Here is a 25970-nt window from a genome sequence, read left to right on the forward strand (position 1 = left end):
TTGGCTGGACCAGAAACAGGCTAGAAAGCGCTTGAGTACTGGGCCAGGAGAGAAGAAGGTCCAGATTTGCTCAGAAGGCAATAGGGAGCCATGGAAGGTTATTGAGCAGGGTGGTGGTGGTGGGGGAACATGATCAAAGCAGTCTTTAAGAATCCGTGTCCAGCTATGTGTACATGATAGATTGGAGAGATCAGACTGAAGGCAGGAATCCAGAGCAGTGGATGAGTCTGAAAGGAAATGTCAAGTACCAAATGTCACAAAGGAAGAGCTTTTGGCTCCAGAGATCAGACCCAGGAGTCATGGGTGGCTTTGGCCTTTGGCTGGTCCAGAGCATGAGCTGCCTCGCAGAGCAGTGAGGGGATTCCAGCCCTGCTGGGGGTATACAAGAGGGAACCCCTGCCTGCTTCAGAAGGAAACCAGCATTGATGGAGGGTCTAATTACATTCCATCTGGGATGATGTTGTATCCTCCCAACCATCAAATGAGGTCAGAATTATTGTTCCTTTGGAGAGATGGTGGGGGCTGAGGCTCAGAGAGGCCAAGTAACTCACTTCAGGCCACACAGCAAAGGGGAAGCCGAACCAGGGCTCATCTCAGGTCTGAGTTCCTTGGTCTGCACTACTCCTGCACTTTCCTGCTGTTCCTGTCACCTCTGCCATTTCTCTAGGTGTTTTGGCTCCACCTGACTTTGTTCAGGGAGTTCTTGGTGGCTCTGGGCCAGTGAGACAGGCTGGTGATTGGATCTAAACCTCAGTAACTCCAAATGGCCCATTTGGACCAAGGGTGGGGACTTAGACCCCATGCACTTACCCCAGGAGAACGGACTCTTCGGGGTGCCAGGCTCAGCCTTGGGAGAACATTTGTGGCCAGGCCTAGGGTGGGACCCTTTGGTTCACACTGTCACCACCAGGGGGCGCAGACTGTTGAGGTGAGGGCATAAGGAGGTCCCCTTCCTGGCTTCCAGAGCAACAGAGTGGGCTCCTGGGTCTGGGGAGCCCCTGCCGCCTTCTTGTGCCTCTGTCAGCTAAGGTCTTGCTGACTCTTCCTCCCCAGTTCCTGCTTTGCTCAGGGAGTCAGAATTCCTCCGCGTGGGTGTCAGGAAGCCTGGGGTCTCCTTTCTGACCTGCCTGCTTTATTCTGCCCTCCCCCCGCGTCACTCAGATGTGTCCGGCTCACCTCCTTTAGCCCCCTCCTCACGAGGCTGCAGTGCTGAGGCGGTGCCAAGCACCAGACTGTCACCTCTGTCACCTTCTCTCAGCCTCTTCACAGTGCTGGGTGGGAGTGGAGGCCAGTCCAGGGGATTAGTAACTGAGGGGGAGGGCAGCGCCCTGGACCATACAGCCTGCCTCTGGGCCCTGGGGGCCTGGGGGGAGGGAGGGATCAAATTCCTGCCTGGGCAGGACTGAGGGGTGGGGGCCCTGGAGGGAGCTCCCCATGCTCTTCCATGTGGCAGCCCCTCTCCTGCCATCCCCAGCTTCATGTCCCCTTCAGGCCTCCAGACCTCCAGGTCTCCAGGCCCAGGGAAGATCTACCCACAACTCCCCCAGCTGCTCAGCCAGGTTTCTGCTTAGATCCTGCCACCCTTCCTCCCTCCCTCCTCCACCCCAGCGCCTGCTGCCTGCCTACCTCCCTCCCCAAGCTTAGCCCCTTGGCTGTGGCCACTGAGGGCCTGGCTGGGGTCCCAGGCACCACACCGCAGAGGCCAGCCTCGCGTGGGCCAGAGCTTGGGACAGTCCCAGTCTGTCTGGCAGGGCTGCGGGTTCAGGATTGGCTGGAGCTGCCCCCGCCTTTGGGAGGAGGGAGATGTGAGGGGAGGCCCAGTGGCTCGCTCAAGGTCACCCTCCTTTTCTCTCCCAGCATCCCTGTTCAACCTTTGTCCCTTCTGCCTCACCTTGAGGAGGGAGGAGGCAAGATGACCAACAGGCAGAGGACAGAGGAGCCCAGGGAAGAGTAAAGCTTTTTGGGCTGCTGGTGTTTGTGCATTCAGCAGATATTGCGTGCCTACTGTATGCCAGGCACTGAAAACACAGCAGTGAACACAGTGCACCCAATCCCTGCCCATGGCCCGGGGAGGGAGAGACCGGCAAGCAATAAACAATCACGCAAATAATGTAAACTTGGGTCCCTAGCAGTATGGCAAAGGCACTGAGTGGGGATTGGGTCTGGCTTCCCTGGGACCTCAGGGCTGAGGAGCCTCGTCTGGCTTAGGGGAGGTAGGCAGGCTTCAGACATGGCCAGGGGCTTTGTGGAGGCCAAAGCCTCAGTTTCCTCACCTGGAAAACGCAGGAAATAAGTGTGACCCCCTCCCAGGGCTGCTGCACAGCGGCCTGCATCCTGGCCTGCAGCCCTCAAAAAGAAGGCGTTGTCATCCTCCCTGAGAAGGGTGTGGAAACTCGTCAGTGACAAGGGCAGGGAGGGTATTCCCGGAGACCAGAAGCCCTCTCACAGCTCAGGGGTGGCCTCAGGGGGCCCCGTTCTAGTGTTGTGCTGTGAGCTCGGCTGGTCCCTCTGTTGCAGAGGCTGGAGGAGAGGAGGGGCTGGTCCCTGGGCTGCCGTTCCTTCTCTCCCCTCCCATACCCCCATGCTCCTGGCCACGTGGCACCTCTGCTCCCCGGCGTTGGAGGGCGGATGATTCTAACCCAGGGGGTTAGCGAAGCCAAGAAAAGTGGGTGGGATCTGGGGTACCGCTGAGACCCGGTCCTGTGGCATGCTGCTCCACCCCGCCCTTCAGCCCCAGGGCGGCAGGGAGTGGGTGCTGTCTCTTTAAGAGCCTTCAGGCTTCTGGGAGCAGATGGCCAGGCCGGCCGGGGCCCCTTGTCCTTTGTGTGGGTTTGCACAAAAGAGGGGGCCAGCTGGGGAGGGGGCTGCTGCAGCAGGTGGGAGGGTGGGGCCTTGCCCCTCCCCCTCCTAGTCCTCAGACTGCCCCTTGGGGAGGGATTTTCTCGCTAGGAATGTGCCTTCTCTCTGGACACTGGCCCCCACAGTCGCCCCCAAACTCCTAGGATACCCCTCCTAGGATATCCTGTCCTGCCTCCTAGGCTGAAGCCTCCTCATATCAGGGCCTAGGGACTACCCCTTCTCCAGCTCCAGGGAATAAATAAACCTCCCCTCCCTGCCCCCACCTCCAGAGCAGAATCTTCCTTTGGCCCTCAGCTCGGACTCCAGGGAGGAGTGAGAGCAGAATTAGGTCTTGTGTGGGGAGGGGTGCTGAGGAAGGGCCGAACCCGTTGGCTGGGAGTACCTGGGGCAGCCCTGGAGGAGGGAGGCCAGAATAAGCGTGATGCTGAGGCCTGGGGCTGAGGGCCTGGGTCCCGACCGTAGGTGGGAATATGGAAAGGAAAGGCAAGGGTAGGGGGTTGGGAGACCCACCTGAGGCCAGGTCTAATGGGGGCTGGCGTGGGCAAGACGGAAGACTCCATCATAAGGAGAGTTGTGTGCAGCGATGGCTGTCTGCCTGGCAGGAGGGGACAGAGATGAGAGCCTCCCTGAAGACTGGAGGTGCTGGGGGCCCAGCTGGTACCCTGCCATTCAGGAGTTGTTAGGCTGGGGAGCTTCTCACCCCGTGGTGGATCCCCTTAGCTCAGACCAGCCCTTGGCTCATTCATTCTCCTCTTTTGTCCAGACCTCCCCACCCTGGGGCTTGATGCCCAATCCATGATTTAAGAGGAGGAAAAAAAGCCCTGTAGCTCTGGCCGGAGGTGTGACGGGCAACGTGGCCGCAGGCTGGGTGGCCCCATGTGGCCCGACAGCGCCGCAGCAGGGTGGGTCGTGCCTGATTCTGCCTGTCCTCCCACAGAAGCCCCCAGGACCAGACGGTCCCAGCCAGGTGGACGGACCGCAGGACCCGGACCTCCTGGCCGCACGCAGCGGGTGGGGGCGGGGATCCCTGGCTGGGCCCTGGGTTGCTTCTAAATTTAGGAATCTGATTACAGAGTGGCTGAGGAAGGGAAAGGAGAGGAGGGTGCGAGTGCAGGCTCAGCTCCGTCTGGGCACAGCGGGGTGTGCCCGGGTGGAGGTGTGTCTAGGAATCTGGGGCTCCGGGTGGGAGGGGCGGCGGGCGGGGGCTCCGGCCTGTGTGCACTGCAGCACGTGCCCTGGGCGGCGGGGACGGGCACGGGAGCAGCCCGCAGGCTCAGAGCCGCCGCCGGTGTGTGCGCTGGTTCTTTGTGTGCCTGGCAGGGTGGCTGGGTCTGGCTTTGAAAGTCTCTGCCCACCCCCTCCCCCATCTCCGTCTGTGCAGCTCTACCCGCTTCCCGGTCTGTCATTCTGCCCGTGCTTGTCCTGGGGGAGGGGGATGCTGCTCCTGGCGGGGGTGACAGTGAACCCGGTGGGGAGGAGACCCAGCTCCTCCTTCTCCCTGGAGTCCAGACTTTCCCTGCACCTTCCACATTTCCATCCCTCAGCCCCTTTTGCCACTATTTTGGGGTGCACACTGCAGCAGTTACCTTTAACTGCTTTAATTCTTTATTGGGGTGGCCTCTGGGGAAACACAGATACACTGGAAGCCAGGTTTTGGTCCGGTAGCTCTTGGAGGACCTCATTCCTCGCCAGTCCGGCCTCCCATCCGCTCTGGCCCCCAAGGGCGCACGAAGGGGGGGTCCCCCCTGCGGAAGGGGGGGCGGGGAGTTCCTTGGCAGGAAGGGAAATGGAAGGAAAAGCTGGGCTCCACCCGGGCGGGCGGGCAGGCGGCCTCAGGGCCCCCGGGGCAGGCGGCAGTAACCCGAGCCCACCGGTGTACGGAGCTGGTGCGCGCGCGGCTGGGGCTGACCTGTGGCTACTCCTGGGGGGCAACGGGGTCTCCCCCAGGGGTAAGTCAGGTAGTCCCGGGGGCCCTCAGAAGGAAGCGCTCCCAACCCTGGTCCTGACCCCACCCCCTGGAGGTCTGGCCCCGGCCCCTAGGCCCCGCCCCCGGGCCCTCCCTCCCACCCCAGGGCCAGATGTTCAGCTGGCGGAGGCATCGGCTGGGGGAGGGGTGCTGAGGCCGCAGCCGGCACTACTTCCCTGCCAGCAGCTTCATTGTGTGCGCGAGGAGCGAGCGGCGGCGGCGAGCGGGCGGGCAGCAGCCCGAGCGCGGCAGGGAGAGCGAGTGCGCCGGGAAGGGTGCGCTCCGCCAGCCTCCCGGCAACTCTGCCCCAGAGCCGTGCGCCAGGCGCGCCGTCCCGCCGCCGCCGCCGCAGTCAGCGCCGGGGCACCGCCAGGTGCCCTGTGAGGCTGGGGTCTGGTCGGGGCAGGGGTCCCCGCCCGGGGGTTGGAGCATCCCCGTGCAGCCGACGAGCGCAGAGACCGTGGGGTCGCCAGTTGTGCTGCAGCACCCTCCCGCTGAACTGCGTGGGCAGGCGGGCGGTGGAGCTCCGGGACGCCCCGAGGGCAGGGCGCCCGACCCCTCTGGGGAAGCCCCAATCCCGTGGAGCGTACAGAGCGCGCGTGCCCCTGTCGCATCGGACCTTGCGCTCATCCCCCGCGTACCCCACTTTTGCACAAACTTTTCTGACGCCCTCGCCCGTGGGGGTCGCGGAGAGCGCTGGGCTGCCCCAGGGGCTCCCGCCCCGCCGGGCCCTAGTCGCTGACCTCCTGCCTCTTGTAGCCTGAGTGGCGACCTCTCCAGGCCGGGCCGGGCACGGCACTCGAGGCGAGCGCGGCAACCACCGCTGCTCTCCTAAGGCTCCCGCGCCCCCCGGGGCAGCTGGGCGGGGTAATGCCCTCCGTGATGGAGAAGCCGAGCGCGGGCTCAGGGATCCTGTCCCGCAGCCGGGCCAAGACGGCGCCCAACGGCGGACACCCCCATTCGGAGGATGACAGCAGCGAGGAGGAGCACTCGCACGGTGAGCCCGGCGGCCTAGGGTTAAAAGCGCATCGGTCGGGGGGCACGGAGTGGGGCGGGAGGCGAGTTGCCGGCCACGAGAGTGTTACACTGATGGTTCCTGCCCTCCTGGGTTGGAGCCTCTGCCGTGCTTCGCCCCAGACCCGGGGCTGCCGGCGCGGGGAATCCGGAGGCTGGGCCCCTAGCCGCCGAGGAGGCGGCCCTGCTCTCCCCCGCCCTGCCCCGTGCCTGAGGGACTCAGGCGTCCTGCCCTACACAGACTGGGCCCCTCGCCCCTTACCACCTTGCAGGGGACTGAGGTCTGGCTGGGGCAGCGGCTGGAAAGACCTTCACACGGAGCCTTGAGGCTCCTGTGGCGGGGAGGAGCCTTGGATTCCCCGCAGGGCTGTGGTCCAGGTCCAGGGGCAGCCCTCCACCCCCGAGCCAGAACAAAGGGCTCTGCTTGGCCTGGGCTCTAAAACTGGCCCCATGTCCTCCCTGCCACTTTCCACTCCCCCACCCACCATCGGTTATGGCTAGGCAGGGTCTGTCCCTCTTCCAGTACCTTCTTGGCTGAGGGTAACTGAGGGCAAGATCAGGGAAAAGTGAGCCTCCTGGAAGGTGGGCGCCCTGGGTGGTCAGGAAGGAGAACCCCAGGCCGGCCACCTCCCCCGCCACATCCTCCTGTCCTCCCTCCCTCCCTCCCTCCCTGGAGTCCTGACTGCCTCCCCCTGGGTCCACAGACAGCATGATCCGCGTTGGAACCAATTACCAGGCCATAATTCCGGAGTGCAAGCCTGGTGAGTGGCAGGACAGGCTGCAAAGGGAGGGGAGCAGAGGGCCCATGGCTTGGCCCTGAGCCCCACCTGGGGGAGCCCTTGGCTGGCGCCCACTGGAAGGACAGGCGGGCAGGCAGGGGTGGGTGGCCCTGTGGCATACATAGTTTTCCTGCTTTGCCTTCCTGTCTGGGTTTCTGCCCCTCCTTCCCTTCTGGGCCTCACCTTGCAGGCCTCACTCTGCCCTCTGACCATGGGGACAGGCGAGCCCCACCAGGGTGATCTGATCTGAATGTCCTCCCTCTGCTCCTTTTTCAGAGAGCCCTGCACGCTTCAGTAACAAGGAACTGAAGGGGATGCTGGTGTGGTCACCCAACCACTGTGTGTCAGATGCCAAGCGTGAGTGCGGTGGGATCCTGGGTTCATGTAGATCCCAGGGAGATGGAGGCTTGGGTCCATGCCTGTCTGTGGCCAGCTCTTCTCAGAAGTGGGCTGGAGGCTGAGGTGTGTGGGCTTAGCCTCTGCCCTGGGGCTCAGATGCCTAGCCCCCTAGGGGCGTACCCTGTCTGGGCAGGCCTGGGTAAGGAGTTGTAACCCCTCCTCTAAGACCTGGTCCCTCCGGCCCCTGCAGTTGACAAGTACATTGCAATGGCCAAGGAGAAGCATGGCTACAATATTGAGCAGGTTAGTCTTAGCCCCACAGGGATTTGGGGTGGGGGCAGGACAGTGCTGGGGATAGCTGAGCCTGAATGGTACCCTTTCTCTGGCCAGGCACTGGGTATGCTCCTGTGGCATAAACACGATGTGGAGAAGTCATTGGCTGACCTGGCTAACTTCACCCCATTCCCTGATGAGTGGACTGTAGAGGACAAGGTGCTGTTTGAACAGGCCTTTGGCTTCCATGGCAAATGCTTCCAGCGGATCCAGCAGATGGTAAACCGCCCTCCAAATCCCCTCCCTACACACCAGTACTCCTGAGCCCCTCCTTTCTGACCAGTCTGCCTGGAGTCTTGGGTGGACTCCAGTCTCTGGTGTGCCCCCAGCTGCCTGACAAGCTGATTCCCAGCCTGGTGAAGTATTACTACTCTTGGAAGAAGACCCGCAGTCGGACTAGCGTGATGGACAGACAGGCTCGGCGGCTGGGGGGCCGCAAGGAGAAAGAAGACAGGTGGGGATCCACGGAAGCTCTGGGAGAGGGGGCAAGCTGAGCTCCTGGGGAGCCCTGGGGCCTGCCTCACTCCCTCCTGGCCCTTGTGTCAGCAGTGATGAGCTGGAAGAAGGACGAGGAACTGTGAGTGAGGGGGAGCCGGATGCTGGAGACCCCAAGAGAGAGGTGAGGTCCCGGAGCTGTTCTAGGCCTGCCCACCCACCTGCCCTCTCCTCTGGCTCGGCCCCACCCACCCCCTCTCCTTTCCCTGGCAGCCTCTGCCCTCTCGGCCCCTGAATGCCCGCCCAGGCCCCGGGAAGAAGGAGGCCCAGGGGTCTCAGTACCGCCACCACCCGCTGCGAACCCGGCGGCGCCCACCCAAAGGCATGTACCTGAGCCCCGAGGGCCTCACTGCCGTGTCAGGAAGCCCGGACCTTGCCAACCTCACGCTTCGAGGCCTTGATTCCCAGCTCATCTCCCTCAAGCGCCAGGTGGGGGCCCTAGAAGGGGCTGTGCAGAGGGGGCAGCGGCAGCTGGGAACTACATTTTGGGGGCAGCTGAGGCATAAGGGAGGTGGCGCAGGCGGCAAGCGTGCCTCTGCCTGCATTCCCTGAACTTCTGGGTAACTTGGTATTCTTTTCTGGGCCTTCAAAAAAACTGGTCTGCAGAAAGGGGTGAATCCCGGTGTCTCCCCTACTGAGCAGTTGTAAGGGAGGTGTAAGCCAGAGATGGTAGGTAGCAAAAAGCTTTGTTGGGAAGTGGGGCCCTGCAAGGGTTAGTGTTTATGGCCTCTCTGGCGCTGAGTTTGAAATCCCTTCGTTTCCTGGCCTTTTCCAGGTGCAAAGCATGAAGCAGACCAACAGCAGCCTCCGCCAAGCCCTGGAGGGCGGCATTGATCCACTTCGCCCCCCAGAGGTAAGGCTGCTCTATGAGTTTGGGTGCCAAAGGGTTTTCTCTGGAGGCTGAGCACAAAAGGGGCATTCTGCCTGGAGGGAAGGGCCTCCATTTCCATATTGTTTGAGTCTAAAGAATGTATTATTTCTTGCTCTCCAGGCCAACACCAAGTTCAACTCCCGTTGGACCACAGATGAGCAGCTTTTGGCTGTACAAGGTGGGTCAGATGGGGGGAATAGAGGGCCGCAAGATCTCTCCCCACCCTCCAAATCCAAAGAGCTGGGGGCAGAGGGGAAGGGTCAGGGAAATGACTAGTTCTAAGGGGTATTCACACTCTGCTGCCCTTTTGACCCTTGCAGCCATCCGTAGGTATGGCAAAGACTTTGGGGCTATTGCAGAGGTGATTGGGAACAAGACTCTGACCCAGGTGAAGACCTTCTTTGTGAGCTACCGGCGCCGCTTCAATCTGGAGGAGGTGCTGCAGGAATGGGAGGCCGAGCAGGATGGTGCCCTTGGAGCCCCAGTCCCCATGGAGGAGGCTAGGAGAGGGGCTCCCTTGCCAACCCCAGCCCTGGAGGAAGATGATGAGGTGAGAAGTGGTGAGAGAAACCCTCAGAGAACGGAGGTAAGGAACTACCTCTGGCCATAGGCTGGGCTGAGGGTGTGGCTGAGCCTAGTTCTACTCTTTTCTTCTCTCAGGTCCAGATTACATCTGTCTCAACATCTGTGTCCCGATCAGTACCTCCTGCACCACCCCCTCCTCCACCTCCCACCTCACTGTCCCAGCCACCCCCACTACTGAGGCCCCCTTTGCCCACAGCCCCCACTCTGCTCCGCCAACCCCCTCCACTGCAGCAGGGCCGCTTCCTTCAGCCCCGGCTGGCTCCCAACCAGCCCCCCCCACCGCTCATCCGCCCTGCTCTGGCTGCCTCTCGCCACAGTGCCCGCCCCGGCCCTCAGCCTCCACCCGCCCTGATTGGAGCCCCCCTGGAGCCTCCAGCACCCTCACTCTGAGCCGATGCCCTCCACCAACCAGAGGCTCCAGAACCACCTTGCCGGCTGTCCTCGGGTACCTATGGCTTCGCCAAGGACAGAAGGGACTAGAGCTCTTGCCAGGTCTTTTGAAGACCTAGAGCTGCCGATGGGCCCAGCCCGGACCTGTGGGTTCTGCACGTTTCTGGCAGCTGAGCCTGTTTTCACCGCTACCCCAGTCGGGGGCTGGGACTCGGGCTTTCTGAACTGGCCTGAGGGTACTTTCTTTTCCTGGCTGGGACTGGAAGGGCTGCCTCCTAGCCCGCTAGGGCTTCACCTCTGGGCCTGGCCCTTTGTGGAAAGGGGATAGTGACCATAGCTTGGGGGATGGGGAGAGGACAGTTTGGCTGTTCTTCCCTTTTCTTTTAGCAGTAAGTCGGGTGAGGCAGGGAGGGGGCTGGAGGAGGGAGGTGGGCAGAGGTCCCTCAGGGCCAGGCAGCAGCAGAGCTGGAGGGGCCGCTCTCTTGTCTTCAGGAGCCTGTTGGGAAATGCTGAGGAGCTGAGAGTGCCCACTCTGCCTGCTGCCTAAAGGCTGAAAGGAAGGGGTGCTGGGAACATATGCAGACATGGATTTATTTTTCAATGTTTTTAAAAAATAAAACCTCCCAAGTTCACTGCGTGCTCTTTCCCTTTGGGTGTGAGGCCCCTGGGCTTTGCTCCTTGTCTGTGCCCTGAGGGTGGGAGGGAGCAGCCACCCCACACCAGCCTTTCTCCCCCCAGGCCCCAGTCTGGAATCAGTTCTCCTCTGCCAGGCAGGCGGGCTGGGCCACATTTTGCCCATGGGACTGGGTCCCTGCCCGGTTGGGAGAAGAAAGGAGGAGGCAGCTCAGATTCCAAACATTCTCTTTATTACGTGTTTGATCCAGAGGAGAAACTAAGTGCGGGGTGGGGGTGGGGGTGAGCCGGAGGGAGGGGACACCTTGCCTGGGAGCCCCCCTCCCTCCCGCCAGCCACCACCTCCTTTGGGAGCCAAGCCATGCCCTCCAGGCCCCTGGAGCACCCTGGCTGTTCCACAGGGCAGGAGATGGGGGGGTGCGTGGTAAGGGGAAGCCCTTGGTTGGAGCCGGGGCCCATAGTCGGGGCTTGGGGCAGGACAGCTGAGGTTGGTGAGGCCCCTTCCTGGGACCCAAGGGCTCAACTTGCCATGGAGCCTGGCCTGGGAGCAGGGGTGATGAGTAAGGGTGAAGTCATCAAAAATCAAAAAAAAAAAAAATAATAATAATAAAATAAAAAATAAAACCCATCACAAAAAAATGTACAACTGAGGTGAGGGTAGGGGCAGCCTCTGTGCAGGACCCCCTCCCCCACAATTTCTCAAGAACAGAAACAGCAGAGAAATAAATTAAGGGATGCAGCGGCCGCCACCAGCCAAGCGCCCATAACCAGCCACTCCCACGCTGGCCGCAGGGCAAGCTGGGAGTCACTTGGCCTATCTGTCCCCCGGCCCGGTGGGGGCAGCCGCTCCGGGCCCTGCTGCCCTATCCAGCCTCCCGCCAGGCAGCCATGGAGGCCCTGGGCAGTGTCTCCTGAGAGGAGGGGCGACAGTGTCAGGAAGGAAAGGCCAGGCCGAGAGGGGAGTGGGCAGGGAAGTCACTGCTAAGGAACTAGCTGGTGCCCAGATTAATGCCAATGAAGGGGGGCAGTGGGGAGAGGCACGGCGAGGGGCTGTGCTTTCAGACAAAGGCTCTCCCACAACGGAGAATGCCCAGCGTCCCTGTCGCAGACACTAGCAGCCTGGGCGGTGGCCCCCTGGGGGCTGAGGAGCCCAGGAGCCCATATGCCCTGCAGTCCCCTCCCCTCACCCAGCCCAGCGGTCAGCTCTGCTTTCCACCCAGGAGAGGGTGGGAGAAGATGGCACAGACTTGAGGAGGGGAACTGAAGTCCCCACAGCAGCTTGTGAAAGGAAATGCCCAGCTCCGGGGAAGGGGAGCAGAGGGTGCAGTGTGGAGGGCGCCAGAGCCCGTGCCTCGCTGCCAGCCCCACCGCCTCAGGGCCGCACAGTGCCCTGCCGCCCCGGCCGTGGCCCAGGGGCCTGAGGTCAGGGGAAGGCCACCTCTGGTGGTTTGGAGGGAAAGGAGGAGAGGGGAGAAGCCCAAAGTGGGCCTGGCGGAGGGCCTGACGGGGAGCTCCACCACTCTTGCCTGAGAGTGTTCCAGCCCTGAGCCACCCTCCTGGGAAACCCCACAGATCCAGTCTCAACTGTCCCAATGGGGCAGGGAGGAAAGGTGGCCGCTGGGATTTTTTTTTTCTTTTTTCTTTTTGGTAATAAAAAATTTCTTGGTTTAGGCGAAATACTCTGTGCAACCGCAGTACCGAGGGGGAGCCCTGCCCCTCCCCCTTCCTTGGCCTCCTGTAGGGGAGAAGGGAGAAGGGGGAATTTCTGGGCAGGGGTAACTGTTGGGGGGAAAGAACCATAGCCCGTCCCCCACAAACATGGAAGAAACAACTGAGAAGGGTAGGGAGGGGAGAAGTGCCAGCAGGGGGAGACACACCAACCCATCTCCACAGTCTCCGCGGGGCTGGAGCACCGGTCCCAGCAGCTAAGTCCAGCTGGCCTGCCTCCATCGCCACCCCGCTCCTGGCAGCCTGTTAAAGCTTGAGCTCGTTGGCTATTTTGGAGGCAATGTTCTTGAAGGCCATGGAAGTGCCCGATATCCGCTTAAATCGAACACCGTTGAGAGACAGCCGTGGCAGTTTGCACACCTCCATCTCCCACTGCACAAAGTTCTCGTGGCCCGGTGTGCCGTGCATGCACAACAGCATGTACCTCTCATGCAGCTCGCTCTGGCAGCTGTTTGCGTCCAGCACCTTGCGGATCTCCCGCATCATCTCATTGGGCTCCATGGAGCTCGTAGTCTTCATACTCCATGTGAAGCGTAGCGAGCGTGGTTTGGCCTCCCGAAACTCCTCCTTTTCTTTGTCGTTGCCTCCACCACCCACCACGTGAGGTCTGCAAAAAGGGCAGAGGCAGTGCTAGGTCGGGGCTGGGACACCCCACCCACGGGAGAGCCACCCTGGCTGACAGACCCTGAGACCAGAGGAGAGTGGGAGGGCGCCCAGGAGGCAACAACTCTGGAAGAGCGGGTGTTAGACCTGGTGTGGGAAGCAGATGGAGGGAGAGGGGCTGGGCAGTCCTGCACCTCAGGACAGAGAAGAGTCAGGGAAGGTGGGAGCACATGCTCAAGAGCCCTAAGCAGTTCACAGACTGGACAGAAAGCGGCTGAGGCACAGAAAAGTGAGCTGGTCAGTGTGGAGGAATCTGCAGCCCCAGCTGCCCAGCCTGGGGCTCTCGCCTCCAGAGTCTAACCAGAACTGAGGAGAAGGACCTACACCGACTGCAGCTGGGGTGTGGGGATTCTCTGAGGAAAGGGAGACCCCAAGAGGGTGGGGACAGGGCAGAACCACTGGAGGAACAGCCAGGTGACAGAAGGCAGAGAGGAACAGGAGGCTCGTGGCAAGCCTGGCAGCCCAGGCAGGGCCAGTGCTGGCTCCAGCCTCTCACCTGAGCGTCTCCACACGGTCTTTGCTTTCAGGTTCATTCAGGTTCCTCAAAAAACAGAGCGAGGGAGAGTTTAGTGCTGGGACCTCTCGCTCCTTCCGCCACCACAGACCTCACGAGGGTGGGTCTGGGGAGGTACCACTGATGGGTGTGTAGGCCCCAAGCCCAAAGGCCACCTGCCCATCACCTGACAGGCCAACATGGCTCTGTGGTACCTCACACTGGCAGCTCGACTGTCCCTTTCCAAAAGGGAGCCCAGCACAGAGCCTGTTCCCCCCCACTCCCAGAGATCTGTGCCAGGGAGAAGGCGCCTGTGCTGGGGGAGGAGGAGAGCATGGATGTGCAGGCACCCGTGGAGCACACGGCCACAGCAGGGGGCAGCTCCCCGCCGGCCCACCGCCAGGCTCGTGCTGCTGGTGGGTCCTCAGCACTGGTATCCTGGGTCTCAGAACAGCAGTCCTCTTGGAGAGTAGGGCTGAAAGCATAGCTACAGGCCTCTCTAAGGAGGCTGGAAGCACCAAGTGCTGGCACTGCTGAGGATGCGTGTGGTCGGGGGCCTGGGGCTGGAGTCTGGGTGAGAAAGGCCCTGAGGCCAGCTGTGGACAAGCCTGCTTCCCTCGTAACTCCCTTGCCTTCTAGGCTGCTGGGCCATCTGCTTGTACAGAAGGGAGGACAGAGGGCAGGGCAGGACAGACACCTCGGGAGTGTGGGTGGGGAAGAGGTCTGGCCCCGCTGAGCGGCTTCTCCAGTTCCTGGCTGGAAGATGGGCTCCAGGAGCGGGGAAATTGGGGGTTGCAGAGGAGGGCAGGGATATGAGGAGGAGAGAAAGCAGCAGCACATGTAAAAGGAACACAAAGACACAACAGACACACGAATGAATGCAAACCAGCGCATCATGAGCAGGGAGCCGGGCTGTGCCAGGGAAGGAGCCTGCTGCTCTCTCCGGCCCCACCTGGCTCCTGCCCTGTGGGCGGAGGCACCCTGCAGGGCAGTCCCCCACTGGGGCCCCATGAGTCAACAGCCAGCCATGCAGTGAGGAACTGGGTGGGGAGCAGTGGGTGGAGGGGGAAAGCCTGAAGACCCCGTCTTGACCATTTCTGTCAGTTGGGACACTAAAGTACCTGCCAGGTGTCCCAGCCCGAGAACAGGGCCTGAGCTGCCAGCCTTGGGAAACCAGTGTTCCCAACCTGGCCTCTGGTCTTCAGCTTTGTATGTGGCCCCCCCAGGCCCCAGAGAGGTTGAATACAAAGTCAGGGGTGCCAGAGCCAGGATCTTGCCGAGGAAGAGAGAGGCCTGAGTGGTGGTTAGTGGTGGTGGGGTTTGTCTCCCAGTGTTTCACCAGGGCTCAGGGGTAGAAGGCCCAGCCCTGGAACATCCCAGCTCCTGGCTCTTTGGAAGCCACAGGCATATCCGGAGAACACAGCCCAGTGAGGCAGCTTCATTCATCCAGATACTGCTGCAGGCAGGAGGTGTGTGGAGGGGGTTGGGGTAGGTGGGCCTAGTTGTGCAGGAGCAGCCAGAAGGGGGCGCTGTGCCCACTCGTGAGGCAAAGGCTCCTTGAGCCTGAAGAGGCCACGGCAGCCTTGGGACCCCAGAGTCCCTGTAGTATCTCCAAAGTCCTGACATCTGTAGGGCAGGGGCAAGAGGTGACAAAGCCCTGAGTTGATGGGGCCAGAGAAGGGGATGCCCAGGAGACCCAGAATGAGATGCGTCCCAGATGCACTTTCAGCCCCAGTGGAGCCTCTTCCTCTTCTCAGCACATGCACAGACAGGGGAAAGGGCCAGGAAAGGAACCAATGCTGGTGACCAAACCCTGGGGTTGGGGTGGGCATGGGGGTAGGAGACAATCTTAAAGGGAGAATTCCCTGAGAAGGTCTGCCTTGCCTGGCAACAGGTCCACCATTTACAAAGCCTACTGAGTGGGCAAACATGGCCTGGTGTGGCCCCTAGCCAGAGGCAGTCTTCATCCCTTTAAGAAGGCAGAGAGAGGGCTACACAGACGTGGTTAGCAGATGGAGGAGGGAGCAAGCGCCAGAAAGGGGAGTTAGTGATGGAGGCAGGACACAGGACACAGACACACACACACAGCGGGCTCAACGCCTACCTTCTGGCAAACCTGAAAGACAGATTTCTAAAAAAACAAACAAAAAAAGACAAAATAAAAAAAGAAATAAAAAAAAAACCCAACAAGACGGTATGTGGATAAGCAGGTGGGGAGTGGGCTTTACAGGTTCAAGGGTCACCCCATTTGTGGAAGAGCCGCTCAGCGAGACTAGAGTCCCAGCCATCCTGATCTGCTCACGCCCCACCCTGCAGCCCGGCCCCGGCATTCCAGGCTGGGAAGGGGCACGGCTTTTGGCTCCTCCAGCTTCAGTGGGGAGCAGAAGGAAAGGCAGGCAAGCCTGCTCTCTCCAAGCCCCCTGCTGCTTCCTAAGCTACACTAAGGTGGCAGAGGAAGTGGTAAGCTGGAGACAAGGAGCACCCCAAGAGGCCGGAAGGCTGGAGGCACCTCAACAATGGAAGAAGCTGTCCCTCTTGGGTGGTCGGGGCCAGGTGTGAGAAACCTCAGGAACAGAACCCCTGCCCTGGTCACCACATAGGAAAGCATCAGTGTGCCAGACTGAGGGAGGAGGAGGCCATGCTGGCCCCCACCAGCTCTTTCATTTATGGCCTTCATCCTGGCAACCCCTGGTGCCAAAGAACATGGCCTTGGCAGAGAGGAATGGCTGCAGCTAGACCCAACCTACTGGGTGGGTTGGTGGGGGTGGGGGTGGAGGTCAGAGGGGGTGAGACAAGAGGCCAGGAAAAACTCCTTGCCGGCCCAGCGTGGCTCAGGCCTCATGACTTTGCAGCTGCGTCACCAAATATAAGTTTCCATGGGAACCCAGGAGAGAAGAGGGGGGCTTTTATTTTAGCATCTGAGTTCACACTCTCCTAGAGAGGAGGCGGCATCGGCCATCTGCTTGGGGCCAGAGAACTAGGGGTGTGTACAGGAGATGGGGAGAGCCTGAGAGGGACGGACTGGTGGGTCTGGGAACATGAGGTGCTGACGAAGACCCAATTTCTCAGGCTTCCCAAGGCCTTTCCTAACTCCAGGACCCATGCTGAGTTCCACATGTCCCCGGCCCCAGCCGGGCAGGAAGGCCTATCTCAGCTTCTCCCACCCTAAGCCCCTACTCACCTGCGTACAAATTTGGAGGTGAATTTGCTGAAGATGCTTCCTGAGGCCCCCCGCCGGCCCTGGCTATTGCCAGAGGGAGAGGCTGGGGTCACACCGTAGGGCAAATTCTGCTGGTCCCGCACCTGTCGGAGCTGCCCAGCATGGAAGGTGCTTCGACTGGACACACCCCGGGGGAAATTAGTTCGGTCTGGGGCTCCACCACTGCTGCTGATGTTGTGGGCGGAAGGGGAGGCGACAGGGACACGCTGGGGGGCTGTGCTGTGGGAAAAGAGGTTGGGGGGGGCGAGGGAAATGCATCAGGGCACAGAAAGCTATCACCACCAAGCATCTGCAGTACCCTGGGGTGGGAACAGGGAGGGGGGATGCCAGGGCACAGCAGCCATCACAGAGGACACAGAAGGGCAGGGTGTGACCACTGAGGACACTGGTAAGGAAGACATCTGGGTGGAGGTGGACGGAGATGGTTTGGGGGAGGGAAGGAGGCAAGGAAGGCCACGTATGGAGAGCAGTACAAGCTGGAGAGAAGTGGCTCCCTGTGACCTAGGCAGACTGGAACCTCAAGAGGACAGTGTTGACCAACCCTCAAGGACTGACTCCCTTTGGTGCTGCCTGTCCCTGGAGTCCTAAGGAGGTCCAGGAAGGCTCAAAACAAAAAGGCTTCCTCCTGGAGCCTCAGGATGGCTTCTTGCATATCTGTTCTGAGAGGGAGAACTGGAGGAAAAGAGGGGCATTAAGCTATTTTTTGTTCCCTCCGCTTCCTGACTACAGGGGACAGGGCCAGTTCTTGTGTCTAAGATGACAAGAGCAGAGCAGCACCCCCAGGGGGAAAGTAGTAGTAGCGGGTAGAGGGTGGGGCAGGCTGTGGGCAGCTGGTACACCTGCTGCCCCAGCACACTTGCCTGGGCCGCGGCACCTCACAGTTACTGTCCGTGGGGGGCAGCCCAGTGGCCTTGTTGGGGTGCACGGAGGCCGACATGGATTTCTGGTGCTGGCGGGGTCGGGCCGCAGAGACTGCGGCAGAAGCAGAAGCCGTGGAGGCCCGGGACCCTGGCATGGTTAGGCTAGGAGACAAAAGCAGCGGAGAGGCCTGGGTTAGGGGTGAGGCGGGGGCAGGAGGCTTGGGTTAGGAAGCAAGGGCAGGGCGGGAAGGGCCGCAGCTAGGGAACCTTGGCAGGATGCAGGTCAGGCCCTGGAGCAACAGCTGAAGGCAAGTCAGAGCTGAGGAAGTCTGGGAAGTGGAAGGCAGGGTAAGGAAGGCAAGGCGGGCCAGAGCCCGGAGGAGGAAACCACCAGTGCAGGAAAAATCCGACTGTCTCCGGGCTGCACTGGTCTCCTAGGAACTCCAAGAGCAAGGCACGGTGTTGCTAAGGGGACTTTTCATTAAGCTCAGAAGAGGCAGAGCCTGGAATGCAACACAACCAAGATGCTGAGAGTCAAGGCTAAGGGAGCTCTGTTCTCGTGGGCATGGTCAGAGTCACCCTCAGTGTGTACAGCCCTCAGGTAGGCTTGGTTCTGCCCTGGGCAGGGGCCTGCACAACAAAGCCTCAGGCACTGATGCCTTGGGGAGCAGAGCTGCCATGCTCCGGCTGTGGTCAAGAAGAAGGCAGCTGGGATGACCGTGGAGTATCATCTGGTAACCCCCACTGGAGTGGTCACGGGAGCACGGGAAGGGGAGACGGGTTGGAGGTGGGTGTGGAGAGCAGGGAGGAGGGGCTGGTGGGTGGAAAGCTGGACTGGACAGAGCCGGGACGGAACTCCAGGGAGCAAGGAGGGGAGGTGGTGCTGCTAACAGACATCACTGCGGTGAGAGGTGGCTCCTGGGGAATATGGCAGGCAGCTCACCTGTCTTTGCCGTTCTGGATGGAGGCCTGGCCAAGGCTGGCCCTCTCCAAAAGTGGGGAATTCCTGCTTCGATTTGTGCTGGTGGAAAGGATGCTATTCTGTGGGGAATAAGGGGCACAGCTGTATCACAGAAAACCAAAGAGTTCTACTGGCATGTTCATAGCACCACTGGCAGGTTCACAGCACCTGCTTCCCCTCCACCTCCAGCACAGGCACACGGGAAGGGAAGAGAAAGGACTGTGCTTTGGATTCCTGGGGGCTTTCTACAGTCAGCAGCAGTGGCCCCGGAGGGAGGGTCAGGCAGGCAGCCAAAGGGAGCTGGGGCTGGGTTAGAGGAGAGCTGCCTGGGGAGGACAGGCCCCTGAGGGTGGAGCACAGGAAGGGAGGGTGCTGCAGAAGGGAGGCTGGGCGTGGCTCACCGTGGAGGGGGTGGGGGTGGTCTTCTTCCTCTCCAGGCCGGGCAGGGGACTGGCAGGCACTTTGGCTGTGCTGCTGGCCTTCCGCCCCGACTCCCGGTCCTCCTCAGGCCGCTTATTTTCTGCATTGTTACTCTGAGTCTTCTTAGAGTAGGAATTAGAGGTGGGGATGGCAGGACCAGCTGCTGGACCAGAGGGACGGTGGGAACGAGTAAGGGTGAGGGGCCTGCTGTGAGTCACCACGTGCACAGTGTTCTCCTACAGTTTTGCCAGAAACCCAGCAAACCGTTTAGAGGCAGAGGGAAGTTAAGTGACTTGCCCAAGGCTATGCTACTAGTTAGTAGCTGGACTGGGTCTGAAACTCAGCGATGTTATCCAGAGCCCCTAGAGCCGGTACCCTCTCAGGAGAGGGGTGAATACCCCACCTATAACTCCTGACAGCACTTACCCTGGTCGCTGAAGCGCCGCTGCTTGGGGTTGGCTGAGACACTGCGCTGGACCTTGTGGGAAGGAGAAGGGGCGCTGCTATTGGTCAGATCAGTAGAAGGCCGGGGCTTCAAGGTGATGGTGTCACCCTCCAGCTGAGAACAGAACAGAAAACAGAGAAGGGAAGGGGCAGGGAGTTGGGTGAAATGCACGAAGGGGATGAAGAGGTACAAACTCCCAATCATAAAATAAGTCAGTCACAGAGATCAAAGTACAGTGTAGGAAATAGAGTCAATAATATTTTAATCTCTTTGTATGCTGACAGCTGGTAACTATACTTATCATGGTAAGCATTCTGTAATGTATTTACCTGTTGAATCACTATGTTGTACACCTGAAACCAATATAATATTGTATATCAACTATATTATACATTAAAAAAAAAAACTTCACAGAGCTCGCTGCTCTTAAAAAAAAAAAAAGAATGGAAAAGGGAGGACGGAAGTCACACAGAGATGCCTAAGGGATGTGCAGAGATGTGCAGGGAGCCACTTGCACATACCACCCAGCCTGCCACAAATCCACCCTACGCTCACATGAGACACACCCTCTGCAAGACCAATATGCACCTAAGCCCCCTGGAGAGACCCTGACAAACACCGCCAAAAACATGCCCTCCCCAAAGAGCCTCTGCCCTCAGAGAGGGATATGCAGGCCCGCAGAACATGCCTCCACCCCTCCCCCACCCACAACCAGATACCTCCAAAGTAGGCAAGTGAGAACCAAGAGACGGAGCCCACGACTCCCAGGGGGAGAGCAGGGTGGGACGAGAGTGCATGTGGAGACAAGACCCCACTCCCAGAGAAACCTATGGCCTCAAAACATAGGCATGGTTACCCAGACAGGCAAAAGGACATCATGAAGCCTTCAGATGCACACACAGATGAGTAGACGCACACACGTGTATACAGACACAAGCACCATGCAGAAGTAACACTCAAGACTCCCGACTCCCATCAGATAGACACAGAGACTCACGCACCCACAAACCCAGATACAAAGAATCACAGACATGGAAAAGCATGCAAAGATTTCTAGATCAACACAGAACTGATTCAGTCAGACTGACTTGAGACTCAGTCTAACCAACACAGACTGAGCCAGATCTCCTCACCCTATGGAAACCCTGACCCAGGCCCAGATCCTACCAGTTTTCTTAGTAACTCACTGATGGAGGCAAGTGGAAGCAAAGGCCAGAGAACCTTAGTCACCAGACCTGAGGCTTAAAATTCGTCAGCAGAGACGAGCTTCTGCCCTCAGTGGATGCTAGAAGCATGGAGGTGCTACTGACAGCGAAATACCAGGGCAGGGAATGCAGCTGGGGGCACACACCTCGGAGCTCTTGTAGCCCAGGAGCAGGTAGGTGGCCATCACCTCGTTGTATCTTTGGCCCACCAGCGAGTCCTGGATCTCTTCCCGTGTGTAACCCATGGACACCATCAACTCTGCACAGGGGGGACATACAGTTAAGACTGGTCCTGAGTCCTAGGCAGGCTCAACCTTATGGCCCAGCTCAGCCTTACCTGTTCGCCGGGGGTCCTTGTAGTCAGGGAGTGGCTCCACATAAGGCTTTAATTCATCATCTTCATGACCCACATTCATCCATCGATCTTTCATGATTTGCTGGCAAGCAACAGGAAGGGCAGGGAGGAAGGAGACTCAGCTTGGAGGTGTCCCTGGTAACCCAGGTCCTTCCGGCAAGCTGGGCTCTAGGCTGCTCACCTCTAAAGTGCCTCTCTTGCTAGGATTGAGAATGAGAAATTTCTTAAGCAGATTTTCACAGTCCGTGGACATGTAGAACGGAATGCGGTATTTTCCCCTCAGCACCCGCTCCCGCAGCTCCTGTAGGTGGGAAATTTAAATCACTCCACGGCCGAGTGAAGCAATCTAATGTCCATGCCTCTGAGAACTAAAGACTGTCCAGGCAGACACATATGGACTACGGCAGGAGGCAGAGAGCCCGGGACGAGGCACCTCACTAGAGAGGTGGTGAAGTCAAAACACCCCGTGCCCATTAGCTGGACTGCCCGAAGTTTGCAGTCCTGAACACCTTAAAGGGGAGAACGGACATACAACTACCTCATCCCTCGAGAAAAGAACTAAGGTTATCACACTGGGTGCAGGGGACCTTTTAGCTGCTGCTACTTTTAGCAAGCCCTTTTCCAAAGCTCTGGCTTGGGAAAAATGTAGAGAGATGGAAAAAGTGAGAGGTCAAGAGTAAGATCAGAGGCTAAGAGAGGAAATGAGAAGTAATAAAAATGATCTAAGCCTGTGCTTCACTCCACCTTGAGATTCTGTCCATCAAAAGGCAGGGATCCGCTGACCAGTGTATACAGGATAACTCCCAGGCTCCACACGTCCACCTCAGGCCCGTCGTATTTTTTGCCCTGGAAGAGTTCTGGGGCAGCATAAGGGGGACTGCCGCAGAAGGTATCCAGCTTGTTCCCAAAAGTGAATTCGTTGCTGAAGCCAAAGTCTGCAATCTTGATGTTCATATCAGCATCCAAGAGTAGGTTCTCTGCCTGGGAGGTAAGATGGGAGACGTCAGGGAGCCCAGTGAACCACACTCAGGCAGTGGGCAGGAAGGAGCTAAGGGTGATGGGAGAACAAATAGGAGTTCATCTGCAGTCGTAGGACTTTCTCCACTGGCTCCAGGGCACCTTCAATCGTGTGAGGTGGCTGGGCTGGAAGAGGGTGGTGCGGGCTGGGCTGCTTGTCGCACAGGCAGCCACGTGGGAGCTGGAACCCAAAGGCCCAGAGATGCTGTGAGCTACACAAAGCTTCCATGTCAAGCCTGGGTTAGTTCTGGTCAGGTCTGTGAGGACCAGGGGCCAGGAGCCTCAGAGGCAGTCTCACACTCTGACATCTCAGTGACAGTGAGCGTGCACACCTGCCGAGCAGCTGTGGTGCACCTGTGGGAACCACCATTCTCCCCTTGGTCGGCCACCAGGCTGCCTGCAGGACCAGCTGGGCCAGGGCTGCACCTGCCATGCCTGGCAGCACTGGAAGGTTAAGGGACTGAAAAGCCCTCTGCTCGCTGGCTGGGAGGGGATCCTAAGTCCAGTCATGAGGCCTGTATCAGAAGCTAGGGGCTTCCTCATCAGCTCCAAAATATTAAAGGCTGGAGTTTTCCTAGACACTCAGGGCCTGATGGTGTGTCATAGTTAATGGAGGGTGGACAACCCAGCGCTGGCTCAAAGACACAGGGGCCAAGAGCTAAGAGCACACCTTACCTTTAAGTCTCTATGAACAATAAACTTCTGGTGACAGTACTGCACAGCAGACACTATCTGAAAGGAAGGAAGAAGGGTTAACCAGGGGCACCTGAGGGTGGGCCCCAGGGGCTGGAAGGGCTGTGACCCCGTGACTTAGTTCTAAGCTGTCACACAGGTAAGCAAAGCCCAAAGGACCTCCAAAGGCCACTTACAGACAGGCAGCTAGTCCCTGTGTGCCAAACCCCAAAAGCAGAGGTCAGGCCATACTCCATACGGGGAATCACACCTACCTGGCGGAACTTGGCTCGAGCCTCTTTTTCTTTCATCCTGCCGTGAGCCACTAGGTAATCAAACACCTCTCCTGCAAAAGACGGGGCAGGGTCTAGGTCAGCTGGCTGGGACGGGAAGGTAGGACACAGCAGGAAGAGACAGCCCCACACCTACCTCCACTAGCATACTCCATGACAAGGTAGAGAGTCTTCTCAGTTTCAATGACTTCAAATAATTTAACTACAAGAGAAAAGGCCAAGTCATGGGTTAGAAAAGCAGCAGGGGCTACACACTGAGCCCCAACATTACAGGGGCATGCAGGAGTGTTCATCCCAGGGGAGACCCAGGGATGAACACTCCCTGCCTTGCCCACTCCCACCCCACCTCACCAAGTTCCTCTTATGGCCACCACACTACTAAGGACAAGCATACTGTGCCAGAGGCAGAGCTGGATTTTTAGCTGGGCTTTTCCAGAGGCATCCTTGAAGACTTCAGACTCCAGAGGCGATGTGCCTCAGAGAGAAGGACCACATGTCGAGAAGGGGGGCCTTGCTCTGTGAGGGGCAGGAAGAAAAATGGAATGACAACTGGTTCTCACCTATGTTGGGATGATTCAAAACCTTCATTATTCTTACTTCGCGGAATAGCTGGAAAATAAAATACCAGGAGTCACGCATGCTCAGCTTGCTCCCCTCCAAACAGAGCCACTGTAAGGAGGCTTACTCCCAAAGAGAAAGCAGGCAAGGAAAAGGAACGGGGTAGTTGTCCAGATCCCCCAAGGGCTGAGAAGTCGGTGAGGGCAAAGAAACAAGAAGGGTCAGTGGGAGAAAAGCTGGGCTTGAGCGCCTGTTCCCTCAGGATAGGCGCCTGGATAAGCCAGCCAGCCATGCCCTCTACTGCAGCCTACGCAAACCCAGCCCCCTAACGCACACCAGTTTTGGTTGGCACCTTTCAAGGAGGGAATGTGAGCCCATGTACATGATATTCAGATTCTGAGCTGCTTCTAAAGTTCAGTGACAAAACAGATTCCAGCTTGGTCTGGGTAAAGGGGTCGGGGGAGTTCCAAAGGGGGACCCCATCATCTTGTGATTTACAGCAGTCAGAGGGCTCTGCACAGTGGGTGGGACTTTCTCTCCTGGGCCTCTGGGTTGGTGATAGAAGCCACTCCTATATATAGCTGATGCCAATTTTAATCAAATCCACCTCCACACACACACGCTTTCTTTGTGAAACAAAATCAGGGACTCCAAACCATATATTTCCACAAAAAAAGATGACAGAAATGAACTCCATCCCCTCTGTGGGGGACAGAGAACTGGAGGTAGGGTTTCCTGTAACTTCCGGGCCTCACTTGTACAAAGAGTAGAACTAGTGCTGTGTTTTGGTTTTAGGGTTTCTTTTTGTGGGGGGTGGGTTGGGGGAGGTCTGGAGACCTAATTCAGGACATAGATTATGGAATGAAGTGAACACATATTTTTCCCAGAGCTTTTGTGAGCTGGAAAGAAAAAGAAGAGGTAAGTTTTTCAATCTTCAGGAACCTGATTCTGATCTTGGCTCCCTTTTGTTAGAGCCCAGGTTCCCCCTGCTTTCTTCCCTGGCCCAGCAGTTGTCCTGGATGAAGAGGCAAAAAATCCCGCACACCATCTCAGGGGCAATTAAGGGGAAGCAGCACTGAGATGCATCCTGGAGGCAGTGTCAGGTTCCTCCCCCATGAGCGCACCCCCTTGGCCTGGGAGACCATGGAGTTTTCTGGGCTCATCTAGAACCCTGAGGGGGCTAGCTTCTTCAATGTTCCTTCTTAGGGAATCATTGCTGGGATCGAATTTAAACAGGCTGATTTGGCCAGAATCAGACTGGCCTTGGTAAGAGTGTGTTGAAAGGCTTTTAAAGGGCTACATTTGTCTGGTACTGATGCCTTCCAGCCAGTCAGGAAGAGGTAGAGAGAAAAAAAGAGGTGGGAACCAAGATGGCCTGGCTGACTGGCAATTATGATGATGGCAGGCTGGACTGTGCCAAAGACCAAACGGCCCACGCCAACCTGACTTCTACCCTGTGGGGTCTGAGCCAACATGTCAAGAGTAGTCCTCTTTCCCTTCCTTCCAGAAAGCTCCAAGCAGGGAAGCCCTGGTGATGACAGCAATGATTCTTTTGAACCAAAGATTCCTGAGGGGTGTCAAAATGGCCATCCTGCCTAAAGCAATCTATAGATTCAATGCAATGCCTATCAAAATACCAACAGCATTCTTCAACGAACTGGAAAAAATTGTTTTAAAATTCATATGGAACCACAAAAGACCCTGAATAGCCAAAGCAATCCTGAGAAGGAAGAATAAAGCAGGAGGGATCTCACTTCCCAACTTCAAGCTCTACTACAAAGCCACAGTAATCTAGACAATTTGGTACTGGCACAAGAACAGACCCACAGACCAGTGGAACAGAATAGAGAGTCAGATATTAACCCAAACATAAATGGTCAATTAATATATGATAAAAGAGCCATGGACATACAATAGGGAAATGACAGCCTCTTCAATAGTTGGTGTTGGCAAAACTGGACAGCTACATGTAGGAGAATGAAACTAGATCATTGTCTAACCCTATACACAAAAGTAAATTCGAAATGGATCAAAGACCTGAATGTAAGTCATGAAACCATAAAACTCTTAGAAAAAAACATAGGCAAAAATCTCTTAGACATAAACATGAGTGACTTCTTCATGAACATATCTCCCCGGGCAAGGGAAACAAATGCAAAAATGAACAAGTGGGACCACATCAAACTGAAAAGCTTCTGTACAGCAAAGGACACCACCATTAGAACAAAAAGGCATCCTACAGTATGGGAGAATATATTCATAAATAACAGATCCGATAAAGGGTTGACATCCAAAATACATATAGAGCTCATGCACTTCAACAAACAAAAAGAAAATAATCCAATTAAAAAATGGGCAGAGGACATAAGAAAACAAATCCTACCATTTGCAACAACATGGATGGAGCTAGAGGGTATTATGCTCAGTGGAATAAGCCAGGCAGAGAAAGACAAGTACCAAATGATTTCACTCATATGTGGAGTATAAGAACAAAGGAAAAACTGAAGGAGCAAAACAGCAGCAGAATCACAGAACCCAAGAATGGACTAACAGTTACCAAAGGGAAAAGGACTGGGGATGGGTGGGAAGGGAGGGATAAGGGGTGGGGAGAAAGAAAGGGGGCATTACGATTAGCATGTATAATGTGGGGGGGCACAGGGAGGGCTGTGCAACACAGAAGACAAGTAGTGATTCTACAACATCTTACTACGCTGATGGACAATGACTGCAATGGGGAATGTGGGAAGAACTTGATAATGGGGGGAGTCTAGTAAACATAATGTTCTTCATGTAATTGTAGAGTAATGATACCAAAA

General features: G+C 57.9%; 2 protein-coding genes and 1 long non-coding RNA gene across 14 annotated transcripts in view; 1 reads left to right on the plus strand and 2 right to left on the minus strand.

Annotated features, from left to right (window-relative positions):
* Positions 1 to 824: 824 nt before the first annotated feature.
* On the minus strand, positions 825 to 1862 carry LOC118931641 (uncharacterized). Its single transcript, XR_008999068.1, has 3 exons — positions 1627 to 1862; positions 1177 to 1271; positions 825 to 897 (listed from the first exon to the last, which is right to left on the minus strand). It is a non-coding gene; the product is annotated as an uncharacterized LOC118931641 (long non-coding RNA).
* Positions 1863 to 5607: 3745 nt separating this feature from the next.
* Positions 5608 to 10412, plus strand: RCOR2 (REST corepressor 2). Of its 2 annotated transcripts, none has more exons than XM_036926678.2 (12): positions 5608 to 5822; positions 6544 to 6600; positions 6895 to 6975; positions 7208 to 7260; positions 7348 to 7509; positions 7620 to 7744; positions 7840 to 7909; positions 7999 to 8214; positions 8561 to 8638; positions 8777 to 8834; positions 8977 to 9206; positions 9317 to 10412. In XM_036926678.2, the coding sequence occupies exons 1-12, from the start codon at positions 5696 to 5698 to the stop codon at positions 9629 to 9631; spliced, it is 1572 nt and encodes a 523-aa protein (XP_036782573.1). In that variant the 5' UTR covers positions 5608 to 5695; the 3' UTR covers positions 9632 to 10412. The 2 variants fall into 2 exon arrangements, with proteins under 2 accessions (XP_036782573.1, XP_036782576.1); XM_036926681.2 differs by having other exon boundaries at positions 9016 to 9206.
* Positions 10413 to 10475: 63 nt separating this feature from the next.
* MARK2 (microtubule affinity regulating kinase 2) overlaps positions 10476 to 25970 on the minus strand; it is a 57505-nt gene continuing 42010 nt past the window's right edge. For 2 of the 11 annotated variants that reach the window (XM_036926583.2, XM_036926621.2), the window contains exons 4-19: positions 23157 to 23205; positions 22733 to 22798; positions 22579 to 22649; positions 22307 to 22363; positions 21359 to 21595; positions 20796 to 20915; positions 20597 to 20696; positions 20406 to 20518; positions 19036 to 19168; positions 18591 to 18772; positions 18172 to 18269; positions 17229 to 17390; positions 16330 to 16587; positions 15253 to 15279; positions 13152 to 13196; positions 10476 to 12599 (exon numbers count right to left, since the gene is read on the minus strand). In XM_036926583.2, the coding sequence (XP_036782478.2) occupies positions 12239 to 12599; positions 13152 to 13196; positions 15253 to 15279; positions 16330 to 16587; positions 17229 to 17390; positions 18172 to 18269; positions 18591 to 18772; positions 19036 to 19168; positions 20406 to 20518; positions 20597 to 20696; positions 20796 to 20915; positions 21359 to 21595; positions 22307 to 22363; positions 22579 to 22649; positions 22733 to 22798; positions 23157 to 23205 (2079 nt within the window). In that variant the 3' untranslated portion in view covers positions 10476 to 12238. Of the gene's footprint in view, positions 12600 to 13151; positions 13197 to 15252; positions 15280 to 16329; positions 16588 to 17228; positions 17391 to 18171; positions 18270 to 18590; positions 18773 to 19035; positions 19169 to 20405; positions 20519 to 20596; positions 20697 to 20795; positions 20916 to 21358; positions 21596 to 22306; positions 22364 to 22578; positions 22650 to 22732; positions 22799 to 22990; positions 23113 to 23156; positions 23206 to 25970 lie in introns of all 11 variants that reach the window. The other 9 variants (XM_036926591.2, XM_036926665.2, XM_036926636.2 and 6 more) reach the window with 9 other exon arrangements.

The sequence above is a fragment of the Manis pentadactyla genome, chromosome 9 (genome assembly GCF_030020395.1).
Source record: "Manis pentadactyla isolate mManPen7 chromosome 9, mManPen7.hap1, whole genome shotgun sequence".
NCBI lineage: Eukaryota > Metazoa > Chordata > Mammalia > Pholidota > Manidae > Manis > Manis pentadactyla.

Bases quoted from the DNA above. Each gene is read 5' to 3' on its own strand.
- RCOR2 (XM_036926678.2), top strand. From the start codon at position 5,696: ATGCCCTCCGTGATGGAGAAGCCGAGCGCGGGCTCAGGGATCCTGTCC. The intron at 6,601-6,894 runs GTGAGTGGCAGG...CTCCTTTTTCAG, and splicing joins AATTCCGGAGTGCAAGCCTG to AGAGCCCTGCACGCTTCAGT. The intron at 8,835-8,976 runs GTGGGTCAGATG...TGACCCTTGCAG, and splicing joins GCAGCTTTTGGCTGTACAAG to CCATCCGTAGGTATGGCAAA.